Below are 13,121 nucleotides of genomic sequence, written 5' to 3' on the forward strand. Positions count from 1 at the left end.
CCGCAGGGCTCACCAGGCCTCTGCCTGGGCCATCAGGGCATCTTCGTCCTCGTCCTTTTTCGCGAGAACTTCTATCATGTGGCTCCGGGAACTACAGGCATTAATTCCTCCAGACCAGGTACGCGCACAACATACTCTAGGTAAACTAGTAACAGCGGCGGAATACATGTCAGATGCTTCCCTCAACTCCACCAAATTTTCGGCCAGATCTATTGCAGCCACAGTTGCATCCCGCAGATTCATGTGGCTCAAACAGTGGAGGGCTGACCTAAAGTCAAGATGGCGTCTTGCTACAGACACCTACAGTGGCAAGAATTTATTTGGCCAAATCCTAGAGCCGTACCTGGTTGAAGGGAAGGATAAGAGAAAAACCTTAGCTCATCCATCCAAGAAGACGGATAGGAGACCTCAACAAGAATTTCGCAGGCAGTCCTTCAGGGCTGGAAGTTCTTGGGAATGGAGGCAGCCCTTTCGATCAGGGCAGTCCTGGGATTGGCCCAGAGGTTCCCGATCCTTCTCCCCCAGACAGGATCGCCAACAGGACCGCCAGAATTCAGGAGCCAGGGGTCAGTTCCAGACCAAGTGACCCTTCAGGGGGGCGGGAGGCCGTCCATTCCGAAGGTCTAAGTGACGCCAGATTGGACCCTCCCATAGGCGGACGCTTAAGCCTGTTCAGCGACACTTGGAAGGTCACCACAAACGATACCTGGGTGAGAGAGACCATAAGATTCGGTCTAGCCCTAGAACTAAAGTCCATACCACCAGACTGTTTCCTTCAGTGCCCCGCCTCAAGACACGCACACAAGGCCGAACTAGTAGACATAGCAATATCACACTTATTAGAAATAAGAGCCATAGAATCAGTTCCTCCGGAACAAAAAGGAAAAGGGTTCTACTCCATTCTCTTCGTGGTTCCCAAGCCCTCAGGGGGATGGAGAGCGATATTAGATCTAAAGGGACTCAACCGCTTCCTAATCTACAGGAAGTTCAAAATGCAGTCCCTCAGGTCCATTCTAGCAAGTGTCAGGAAGGGAGATTACCTCTCCTCCATAGACCTGACAGAAGCCTACCTTCATGTTCCTATCAGACCACATCACCGCAGATTCCTCCGCTTCTGCCATGCAAACAGACATTATCAGTACAGGGCACTTCCCTTCGGTCTATCCTCGGCACCACGGGTATTCACAAAGATACTGGCAGTATTAGCGGCACATCTCAGATTAATACCGGTAAGAGTACAATGTTACCTGGACGATATAATCATCCAGTCCAGTTCATTCCATAAATTTCAAGAAGAGCCACACCACCCCTACCACTCGGATCTTGCATCTAGGGGTGGTGATAGATTCAGACCAATGCAAGGTCTACCTCTCCCAGGAACGCAGGGACGGTATCAGATCCTTAGTTCGCAGGATCCAGAGAGAGAAGGTAGTTCCCCTTGTCCAGTTGTCACAGCTGTTGGGGAAGATGATTTCTTGCCTAGGAATAGTGCCGTGGGCCAGTCTTCATTCCAGACATCTACAATGGTTCCTGCTTCCCTTCCAGAAGTGGAACATGAGTGCCTCCACACGGAAGGTGAGAGTTCCGTACCACACTCTACAGTCACTCAGATGGTGGGGGTCACCAGCCATACACAAGGGGACATTCTTCAAGGAGCCTCACAGACTTATCCTGACCACGGACGCCAGTCTGTTCGGTTGGGGAGCGCACATGCAGACACATATGGCTCAGGGTCAATGGTCCAAGCATGACCTCACGCACAATATAAATTGGCTAGAACTCAGTGCAATACACCTGGCTCTTTGCCAGTTCTCCAACATAGTGAAGGGGAATCATGTCCTGGTAATGACGGACAATGTCGCAGCCAAGGCTCATATCAACAGACAAGGAGGGACCAAATTTTGGTCCCTCATGCAGGAGACCCTAGCATTGGGTCTGTGGGCAGAATCCCATCTGAAATCCATCAGAGCAGAACACATTTCCGGGGAGGAGAATCGTCAGGCAGATTCTCTAAGCAGGGAGACGATAGACCACTCGGAGTGGCGATTGGAACCGAACCTCTTCAGGGAAATATCGGAGAGATTCGGGCAGCCTCAGGTAGACCTGTTTGCTTCGCCAGCAAATGCTCAGCTTCCCAGGTATTTCACGTGGTTTCCGTCACGGGGGGCGGAGGGAACGGACGCGCTACGCAGCAGATGACCCAAGGGACTTCTGTATGCCTTCCCTTCACTTCCCCTGATTCCAGCTGTCATCAGGAAACTCCTATTAGAGGGGGCAGAATTAATCTTGCTGGTCCCACATTGGCCAAGGCGTCCTTGGTTTGCAGATCTCGTGGACCTATCGATCTCCCCACCTTGGAAGATTCCAGCAGATCGCATCTCCCTCAGTCAGGGTCAGCTCCAACATCCGGACCCGCAGTGGCTTCAACTAGCCGCTTGGCACTTGAAAGGGAGAGCTTAATTAGACAGTCCTATTCGACTGGAGTGATTACTATAATTCAAGCCTCCAGACGTCCCTCCACTAACAGGATCTACGATGCCACGTGGAAAAGTTTCTGTGCATGGTGTAACACCAGGAGGGTCAACCCACTGGCTACCACCATTCCGATATTATTAGACTACCTTTTAGACGGACTAAACAGGAGACTGTCTCACAATACCATCCGTAGGCAGATCACAGCATTATCCACAGTCCTCATTTGCGAGGATCAGGTACAGCTATCTCATCATCCAGCTGTTATGGCCTTCCTTAAGGGAGCCGTTAATACAGGTCCCCCTGTAGTACACAGATATCCCACATGGGACCTGCCAAGGGTTCTGCAGGTTCTTACCAGTTCACCATTTGAACCCATCAGATCTTGTTCACTACACTTCCTTTCATTGAAAGTAGCCTTTTTGATAGCCATCACCTCAGCAAGACGCATCTCGGAACTTGCTGCACTCTCGATCAGGGAGGATCTTTGTGTTTTTCTGGATGACAGAGTGATCCTAAAATTGGACCCTTCTTTCATTCCGAAAGTCAATACTAGCTTCCACAGGTATCAAGATCTGATTCTTCCGGACTTTTGTCCGCGACCTTCTCACCGTCTTGAAAGATTGTGGCATACATTAGACGTACGCAGGGCTTTGCATCACTATGTGAAGCGAACTGCTGCATTTCGTAGATCGGAGGCCTTGTTTGTGTCTTTCCAACCTTCTTCCATGGGTCTGAAAGTATCATCCTCGACCATTGGTAGATGGATTAGGGCCTGCATCTCTCACGCTTACAGGACTCAGTCTCTTCCTGTTCCTCCTCGCATCACTGCTCATTCTACACGTAGTGCTGCTACATCTGCGGCCTGGTCCACTCAGGCCTCGATTGAGGAAATTTGCAGGGCAGCCACCTGGGCTTCCCCCTCTTCATTTATAAGGCATTACAGGCTTGATAAATTCGCTGCCTCAGACGCATCCTTCGGCAGAAGGGTTCTGCAGCAGGTAGTCTCTACGCATGAGCCACAAGCCTAGACTTCCCTCCCGACAGGGACACGGGTGGCTTTGGTATGTCCCAATCGGTGGAGGCTACATCTATCATGCTGGAGAAGGGGCGTTGTCTTACCTGAACGCCTTTTCTCAGCATGAAGATGTAGCATCCACACCCACCCTTAACACTTAGTCTAGGCAGATTTTTTTCAGGAGGAGCTACTGTGTCGGACCTAATGAATGCTTTGCCTCAACAAAACTGGGAAAGGAGCACCCAAGGGAGGCGTGGCTAAAGTTTGGTCTTAGTCTAAATCTGAGCAGGAGGGCTTTGATTACCCAATCGGTGGATGCTACATCTTCATGCTGAGAAAAGGCGTTCAGGTAAGACAACGCCCCTTTTTTAATTTTTATTTTTAAGACAAAAACAGAACAAGACAAAACAGAACAAAGCAAAACATAACACACATACACACACAATATATACTCCTTTTTTTACAGCAATTACGTAACAGTAATCTAATATTTACATTTCCCCCTTATTCTTCTTTAGAATATTTGTCCTTATAGCCCCATTATTTCTTATTTACATTTTTCTTCCTTCATGTTCTACTTCTTACTAAGAATAATTCATATTATTATTATTATACATTATTATACACATATTTTCACTTTTAACCTTTCCATATTTATTCTCCTCTATTATTTCTAGTCTCCAACCAGACATACAACTTGTTCCATACTATATAATACTCTGTGTCTTCCTTTTCTTTTATCTCTTTTGTTAATTTGTCCATCTCAGCACAGTCCAGGATTTTTCTTATTACTTCTTTGGAGGAAATGAATTATGTGGACTCTTTTCAGTCAGGTTTCTGGCCCAGATATGGGACTGAAACTGTATTGGTCACATTCATGGATGATCTCTGGCAAGAGTGGGATGGAGGTGTGCTTCCATCTTTGCTCTCCTTGACTTCTCATTGGCTTTTGATACTATCAACGATGGTATCCTTTTGGACTTATGGAGATGGGGTTGGGTGGCACAGTTTGTGCTGGTTCACCTCTTTTCTCCAAGGCTAATTCTAGTCAATGTTGATAGGGAATGAGAAGTCCAGATCATAGCCCTCTTTTATATGGTTCCACAGGGCTCAGGGCTCGCTCCACTCCTTTTCAACATCTACATAAAACCGCTGGGTGAGACCTTTCATCTCCATGGGATGAAGTATCACCAAAACACTGATGATATCCAGTTATATATCTCCACGTCGGGTTAAGTGAGTGTCACAATGGACATCCTTTTTCAATGCCTGGAGGCTGTAAAGGTCTGGATGGGGAGCAGTAGACTTCAACTGAACCCGAGTAAGACAGAATGGCTATGGGTGAGCCTCTCTGCACCCAAGAGTTTATCATCTTTGGTCTTGGATGGGATTGCACTACCTTAGACAGACCCGTTGTGTAACCTGGACGTTCTCCTCATGGCTCCTACTCAAAGAGCAGGTGGAGGCCGTGGCCAGGAGGGCCTTTGTCCATTTATGTGCTATGCACCAGTTATGCCCATTCATAATCAGGGAGCCTTGACACTCATCCATTCATGCCCTGTCTGTCATGGTTCCGACAAACACAAATAAAGCAGAACTCCAAGGCTTGCGAATTCCTCAAAGAACATGTTTATTGTTACAATGTATCAACACTTCAAAAGTGAAACCAAGACTGAAGAGATACATAACAATTTCCTAATACAAAATTAGAAAATCCCACCTCCAAGTCTATGCAAAGCTATGTTTCTCCATACAGCTTGTTGGCGGGCTTTTCATGGCATGCCCAGCCCACAATCCCGGGAACAGAGGATGACCTTGGTTCTCACCAGAGAAAGCCTGAGAGAAAGTTTGTTTTGACTAGCGAAACACCTGCAACGCTCCTGTAACCCCCCTCCCTCCGTGCTGAGTGTGTCAACTAAAAATGAGAAAGGAAAATGGCCATAGCCATGCTCATTCAAATTTGACAGTCGGCTCCTCTTCAGAGGAAGCAGAAATAAGGTTAAACATCCCCTTGGGAGCATTTATGCGCGGTGTTTTGATAAAAATGAATAATTTTTATAAGCGAAATCAGACTCAGAAACGTAGAGAACTTGAAGATGAAATTAAACTAAAAGAAAGGGCTTTGATTCTAAATCCTTCTGATGAAAGTACTAAAGAATCTGTAAAGTTATTAAGGTCACAATTTAATATGTTGATAGCAGATCAAGCTGCAACCAATTTATTATTTATGAAACAAAATACATTTTGTAATGCTAATAAGCCGGGGAGATGGTTGGCTTATCAATTAAGAAAGAAACAGAGACTGAGAATAATAGAGAAAATAAATTATAAGGGTAAACTAGTTTCTCAGAAGGAATTAATTAAAAAATCTTTTTTGGATTATTATCAAAACCTATACAAATCTACTAATGTACAACTGTTAGATATAAATAAATATTTAGCTGAGGCAAGTTTTCCTAAACTGACTGAGGATCAGAAATATGAAATTAATGGTTTAATTACTAAGGAGGAAATCGCCTCAGCAATTCAACAATTGAAATTAGGGAAAGCACCGGGTACGGATGGGTTAACAGCTGTTTATTATAAAGCTTTAATGGAGGAGATGATTCAACCATTAAATGATCTTTTTAATGGTATCTTACAGGGTTTAGAGATTCCTCCTTCATGGCGTAGTGCTTTTATATCATTGATTCCAAAGGAGGATCAAGATCTTACTTTACCAAAAAACTATAGGCCTATATCTCTTTTAAACGTGGATTATAAGATATTTGTAAAAATTTTGGTAAATAGGCTTATGAGGGTGGTGCATCATCTTGTGCATAAAGATCAATCAGGGTTTATAACAGGAAGGTATATGAAAAACAATGTTAGACAAATTATTAACTTATTAGAATACTTAGATAAGAACAACCAAGTTCCTGCAGGGCTCATATTTTTAGATGCTGAAAAAGCATTTGACCAACTGAATTGGCATTTTATGCTAAGAGTAATGGAAGAAATGAATTTTGGTGAAAACATATTACAAGCCCTTAAGGTAATATATCAAAAACAAACAGCACAACTTATTGTTAATGGAGGTTTGTCGGAGGTTTTCACAATAGAGAAAGGTACTAGACAGGGGTGTCCTTTATCGCCATTGTTGTTTGTTTTAACATTGGAAATATTATTGATTAAAATTCGAGAGTCTCAGGAAATTAAAGGAATATATGTTAATAAAAAAGAATATAAGTTGAGAGCTTTTGCGGATGACTTGGTTGTTACTTTGTCGCAACCTGATTATTCTGTAGTAAACTTATTACAGTTGATTCACCATTATGGTTTGGTCTCGGGTTTTAAGATTAATGTAAATAAGACTAAAATTTTACCTAAAAATTTGTCGAGTCAGGAGAAGCAGATTTTGGTTAACTCGACGGGTTTTGAGATTGTTAATAAGGTAAAATATTTGGGGGTGATGCTGTCTGTTTCTAATGCAAAACTATTTAAAAATAATTATGAAAGGTTGTGGGTCGGGGTACAGAAAGACTTGAAGAATTGGGAAAAGCTGCAATTATCCCTCATGGGAAGAATTGCAGTGATAAAAATGAATATTCTACCCAAGTTTCTTTTTTTGTTTCAAATGTTACCAATTTTGAAAAATGAGATTAATTTAAATGAGTGGCAGAAGGGTCTCAATAAATTTATTTGGGCAGGGAAAAAACCAAGGGTTAAGTTCAAAATTATGCAAGACTTCCGTGAGAGGGGCGGACTCAAGGTACCAAATTTGAAATTATATTATGATGCGGTGGTTTTAACATTAATTAGTGACTGGGTAAATTTGACAAATTCTGAGATACTTTATCTAGAGGGATGGGATTTACTTTATGGGTGGCATGCCTATTTAATATTTAATAAAAAAATAGATTGGGCTTTTAAATCTCATATTTTAAGAATTTCTTTACTTAGGATTTGGAGAAAATATTATAAAAGTGATTTTAAAGTACCATTATGGGCTATACCTTGGCATGCGATAGAAGGAATAAAAAGAGGGGTTAAAATGGATATGGTGTCTTACAGACAGTTACTTAAATGGGATGGACAAAACTGGCAATTAAAATCACGGGAAGAATTAGCACAAGAAAATTTTACTTATTCTTGGTTCCAATATAGGCAACTACTAGATAGATGGAAGATGGATTGTAAGGTGGGTTTTCTTAGAGAAGATGAAAATCTTATTAAGCAACTGAAGGATCAAAGACAAACCCACATTAAGAGAATTTATGGGGTTTTAGTTGAATTGGACTCAGAAACGGAACTAATTAAAGATTGTATGATTAGATGGGCGCAGAACTTTGGTGAGCCAGTTTCATTGGACACCTGGGAAACTATTTGGGTGAGAAATGTCAAATTTACTCAAGCACAGAATCTAAGGGAGAATTTTTATAAAATGTTTTATAGATGGCACCTTGATCCACAAAAAATGTCTTACATGTACCCTGACGTGCAACCTAAATGTTGGAGATGTGGTTATAAGGAGGCTTCCTATTATCATATTTGGTGGTCATGTAGAGAGATAAAAGCATTTTGGATCAAAATATGGTGGAATATCCAGAGAATTTTTAGAAGGAGGGTAAAATTTACTCCGCAATTATTTTTGTTAGGTATTGTTACAGATTGTGATACAAAGGAGGTTGTATTGATGTTAAACTTGATCACAGCCGCGAGGCTGTTAATTGGACAATATTGGAAGAAGGAATCTTTGCCTACATTGCAGGAATGGTTTTTTAAAGTAGCTTATCTGGCAGAAATGGCAAAGATTTCGGCTTTCTTAAAGCAACAAACGCAAGAGAAGTTTTTTGCTATCTGGGACAAATGGATAAAATTTATACAATTTAGATTGGGTATACAAAAATATTATATAGCTTTTTCATAAGTTTTATTTTTATATATATTATAGATATCTTTTTTATATATATAAATATAAAGTTTTTAATTTAATTTTTATTTTTTTTTTATTTTTTTTTTTATTATTTCTTAAGCCTATATTCTGCTCTGGGAAGCTCAGGGGGGGGGAAGGGAGGGTTTTTGGGAGGGGTGTGGGGTGGGGTTTTTTTTTTATATGTATTGTTTAATTTTTTTTTCTTTTGTATATGTTGTTTTTTGTTCTGTATTGTTCTTGTTTTTTTTTGTAAAATTTATAAAACTTTTAATAAAAAAAAAAAAAAAAAAAAAAAAAAAAACATCCCCTTGGGGTTTGTGAGGGTATTTCTCATAAAACTTTTTTATTAGCCTATCCACCTTCACATTTGTACATTTCACCCATGTAGCCTTGAAACGGGGGTAACCTTTCCACTAGACAGGGTATTGTAACCCTCCCATTTGCAGTCTTGAATCCAGAATATAGTAATAGTAGTAAAGTTGGAAGGGACCTTGGAGGTCATCTACTCCAACCCCCTGCTCGGGCAGGAAATATGTTTGATCTCATAATGTGTCTCCCCCTCTACCACAACAGGACCAGGTGGCTTTTTGAGAATGGGCCTCCAAATTTTTGTGATCAATCCACACCTCAAATGGTAACTCTCCACCTTCCAAGAAATGACGCCAAGACAGCAACGCCCAACGAATTGCAAAAGCTTCTTTGTCCCAAACTGCCCACCTCCTCTCGGTCTCAGTTAATTTCCGGGAAGTGTAAGCACAGAGTTGTAATTCTTCCCTGTGATTTTTCTGTAATAGAACTGTCAAGCCTCTGTGGGCTTGCCACTAATGGGAGGGGAGAGGAAGTGACAAGACCATCGGATGGAGGCATCCAGAGGCAGTGGATGGGACCAGCAACAGAGATGGCAGCGATAGCCCCTTCCCTCCCCTGTTACCTGAATGCTGGAAGGAGGACACTGCAGAGCACAGCTACGTGGCCATCAGTTCTGTGGCCTTCCTGCCGAACAGCTGATTGGCGCGAAGAAGTGGCAGGAAGCCGAAGCTTGCCTTGTGGCCCAGACTGGCTGTGGCTGCTCTTACCAGCGTGCACGCCGGATGCTGGCTAGGTGGGTGGGTGGTGGGGCCAGTCGGGAAGCATATAGTTAGAGCGCTGAGAGGCGATTGCTCCCAGCGCTAACTTTGCTGTTTCTTTGAATACTGCATGCCAGAGCGTTCCATGAATAAACCAACCACCTGTGAACGGCTTGTTTCTTGTTGGAGCCAGGGGTGTGGCAAGAACTTCTGACAAGAATGGCTCTCACGGCCACGTTGCTTGCGTCGGCTTGAATGATGATTGTTGATTGGTTTTAGGGTGTTAAAGGTTCAGCTGCAAAGTTTAAGTTTTCAAATACTGCCTTGGATTCTAATGACCACTGCTATGGTTGACAAGGTTGGGGTTTCTCCCCCCCCCCCCCATCTGTTTTGAGCAAGTCAGTAATTGGCATGGCTATCCGGGCAAAAGAAGGAATAAATTGAGGATAAAAGTTTGCAAACTCTAGAAAGCTTTGAAGCTGTTTGCGGGTACATGGGGTTGCCATTCTAAAACTGCTTTGACTTTGGCAAGGTCCATTTCTACTCCCTCTTTTGATATCCAATACCCTAGGTAGTTAATGCATGTTTGGTGGAATTCACATTTTGACATACAGTTTGGCGTTCAACAGTTTTCTTAATACCTCATGGACTAGTTTGATGTGTTCATCCATTGTTTCAGTGTAGATAAGGATGTCATCAGAATAAACCAAAGCCCCTTTGTATAAATGATTATGGAGCACTTGATTTATCAATTGCATGAATACAGCCAGGAGCCCCTTGCAGTCCAAAAGGCATCACTTTAAATTGAAAACTACCCAAAGGGCAATTAAAGGCTGTTTTCCATTCATCCCCCTCCCTAATTCGGATCTGATAATAAACCTCTCTTAAATCCAGCTTGGTAAAAACATTTCCTGTTGCTAGTTGGGCTAACATGTCCTTCATGAGGGGGAAGGGGTATGTGTTTTCCATGTTAACAGCTTTGAGGGACCGGAAATCAACGCATTATCTAAGGGAGCCATCTTTCTTCTCCTTAAAAAGCACGGGAGTGGCCATTGGTGATTTGGCTGGCTCAATGAAACCCCTGGTTAAGTTTTTATCAATGTACTCCCTTAGTTCTTTCATCTCCTTGGGTGTCATTGAGTACATCCTAGATCAGGGGTGTCAAACTGCTGGCCCGCAGGCCAGTTTTTTTTTTTAAGCAAACTTTTTTTTTTATTGAAAATTTTTTAAAAACTTTTACAAAGACAGAAAAAAAAACAATAACAAAAAAAAAACAATACAACCCTCCCCCAACCCCTCCCAAACCACCCCCTCCCTCCCCCCCGGAACTTCCCAGAGCAGAATATAGGCTTAATTAAAAAAAAATAACAAAATTATAAAATAATTAAAAATAAAATATATATGAAAAAAGAGTTATAATCCTTAAAAAGAGAAAATATTTAAAATAGAAAAATACAGGTTATAAAAAAGCTAAATGATATTTTTTCAAATCCAGTTTAAATTGTATGAAATTTATCCATTTTTCCCATACATCAAAAAATTTCTCTTGCGTTTGCTCTTTTAAAAAAGCCGAAATCTTTGCCATTTCCGCCAAGTAAGATACTTTTAAAAACCACTCTTGCAAAGTAGGCAAAGATTTCTTCTTCCAGTATTGACCTACTAAGAGCCTTGCGGCTGTAATCAAATTCAACATCAATATAACCTCCTTAGCATCACAATCAGTAACAATGCCAAGCAAAAACAATTGTGGAGTAAATTTTACCCTCTTTCTAAAAATTCTCTGAATGTTCCACCATATCTTAATCCAAAAAGCTTTTATATTTTTACACGACCACCAAATATGATAATAAGTGGCATCCAGGCAGCCACATCTCCAACATTTGGCTGTAAGTCAGGATACATGAAAGACATCTTTTGTGGATCAAGGTGCCATCTGTAAAACATTTTATAAAAATTCTCCCTTAAATTCTGAGCTTGTGTAAACTTAACATTTCTCACCCAGATAGTTTCCCAGGTATCCAGTAGAACTGGTTCACCAAAATTCTGCGCCCATTTAATCATACAATCTTTAATTAATTCTGATTCTGAATCCAGTTCCACTAGCACCCCATAAATTCTCTTAATGTGAGTTTGTCTTTGATCCTTTACTTGCTTAAAAAGATTTTCATCTTCTCTAAGCAAGCCTATATTACGATCCATCTTCCATCTATCTACTAATTGTCTATATTGAAACCAAGAATAGGTAATATTTTCATATACTAGGTCTTCCAAAGATTTTAACTGCCAATTTTGACCATCCCATCTAAGTAATTGTGTATAAGACACCGTATCCATTTTAACACCTCTCTTTATCCCCTCTATCGCATGCCAAGGTATAGCCCATAATGGTATTTTAAAATCACTTTTATAATATTTCCTCCAAACCCTAAGTAAAGAAATCCTTATAATATGAGATTTAAAGGCCCAATCCACTTTTTTATTAAATATTAAGTAGGTATGCCAACCAAAAAGTAAATCCCATCCCTCCAAGTGGAGTATCTCTGAATTTGTTAAATTTACCCAATCACTAATTAATGTTAAGACCACAGCGTCATAATATAATTTCAAATTCGGTACCTTGAGTCCACGTCTCTCACGGAAGTCCTGCATAATTTTAAACTTTACCCTTGGTTTTTTCCCTGCCCAAATAAATTTATTAATGCCTTTCTGCCATTCGTTTAAATTAACCTCATTCTTTAAAATAGGTAACATTTGAAATAAAAAGAGAAATTTTGGCAGGACATTCATTTTAATCACTGCAATTCTTCCCATGAGAGATAGCTGTAAGTTCTCCCAATTTTTCAAGTCTTTTTGTACCCTGACCCACAACCTTTCATAGTTATTCTTAAACAATTTTACATTAGAAACAGATAAAATAACCCCCAGATATTTTATCTTATCAACAATTTCAAAACCAGTCAAATTAGCCAAAATCTGTTTATCACAAGTAGTCATATTTTTAGATAATATTTTAGTCTTATTATTATTAATTTTGAAACCCGAAACTAATCCATATTGATATATCAGCTGTAATAACTTCACTACAGAATAAGTAGGTTGAGACAAAGTAACAACCAAATCATCTGCAAAAGCTCTTATATTCTTTTTTGTTAACTTCTATGCCTCTTATTTCCTGCGACTCTCGAATTTTAATCAACAAAATTTCCAGTGTTAAAACAAACAGCAACGGTGACAAAGGACATCCCTGTCTAGTACCTTTTTCTATTATAAAAACCTCTGACAAACCCCCATTAACAATAAGTTGTGCCGTTTGTTTTTGATATATAGCAGTAAGAGCTTGTAATATTTTTTCTCCAAAATTCATCTCCTCAATTTCTCTTAACATAAAATGCCAGTTCAGTTGATCAAAAGCTTTTTCAGCATCTAAAAATATCAGCCCTGCAGGGACTTGTTTGTTCTTATCTAAATATTCTAATATATTAATAATTTGTCTAACATTATTTTTCATGTACCTGCCAGTTATAAAACCCAATTGGTCCTTATGTATAAGCTGATGCACAACCGTCATAAGCCTATTAGCTAAAATTTTTGCAAAGATCTTATAGTCTACATTTAAAAGAGATATAGGTCTATAATTCTTTGGTAAAGT

The 13,121-nt window shown here is 40.5% G+C and overlaps 1 protein-coding gene across 7 annotated transcripts in view; it reads left to right on the plus strand.

Moving 5' to 3' along the window:
* The window catches only part of BOD1L1 (biorientation of chromosomes in cell division 1 like 1), a 184,589-nt gene that overhangs the window by 83,744 nt on the left and 87,724 nt on the right, over positions 1-13,121 (plus strand). Inside the window, exon 2 of one of the 7 annotated variants that reach the window (XM_039343500.1) lies at positions 7-118. The exons of the other annotated variants lie outside the window; for them this stretch is intronic. Within the exon in view, the coding sequence (XP_039199434.1) occupies positions 7-118 (112 nt within the window). The remainder of the gene's footprint in view (positions 1-6; positions 119-13,121) is intronic. 7 annotated transcript variants of the gene reach the window in all.

The sequence above is a fragment of the Crotalus tigris genome, unplaced genomic scaffold (genome assembly GCF_016545835.1).
Source record: "Crotalus tigris isolate CLP2741 ecotype Arizona unplaced genomic scaffold, ASM1654583v1 scf7180000017855.1216408, whole genome shotgun sequence".
Classification (NCBI taxonomy): Eukaryota; Metazoa; Chordata; class Lepidosauria; order Squamata; family Viperidae; genus Crotalus; species Crotalus tigris.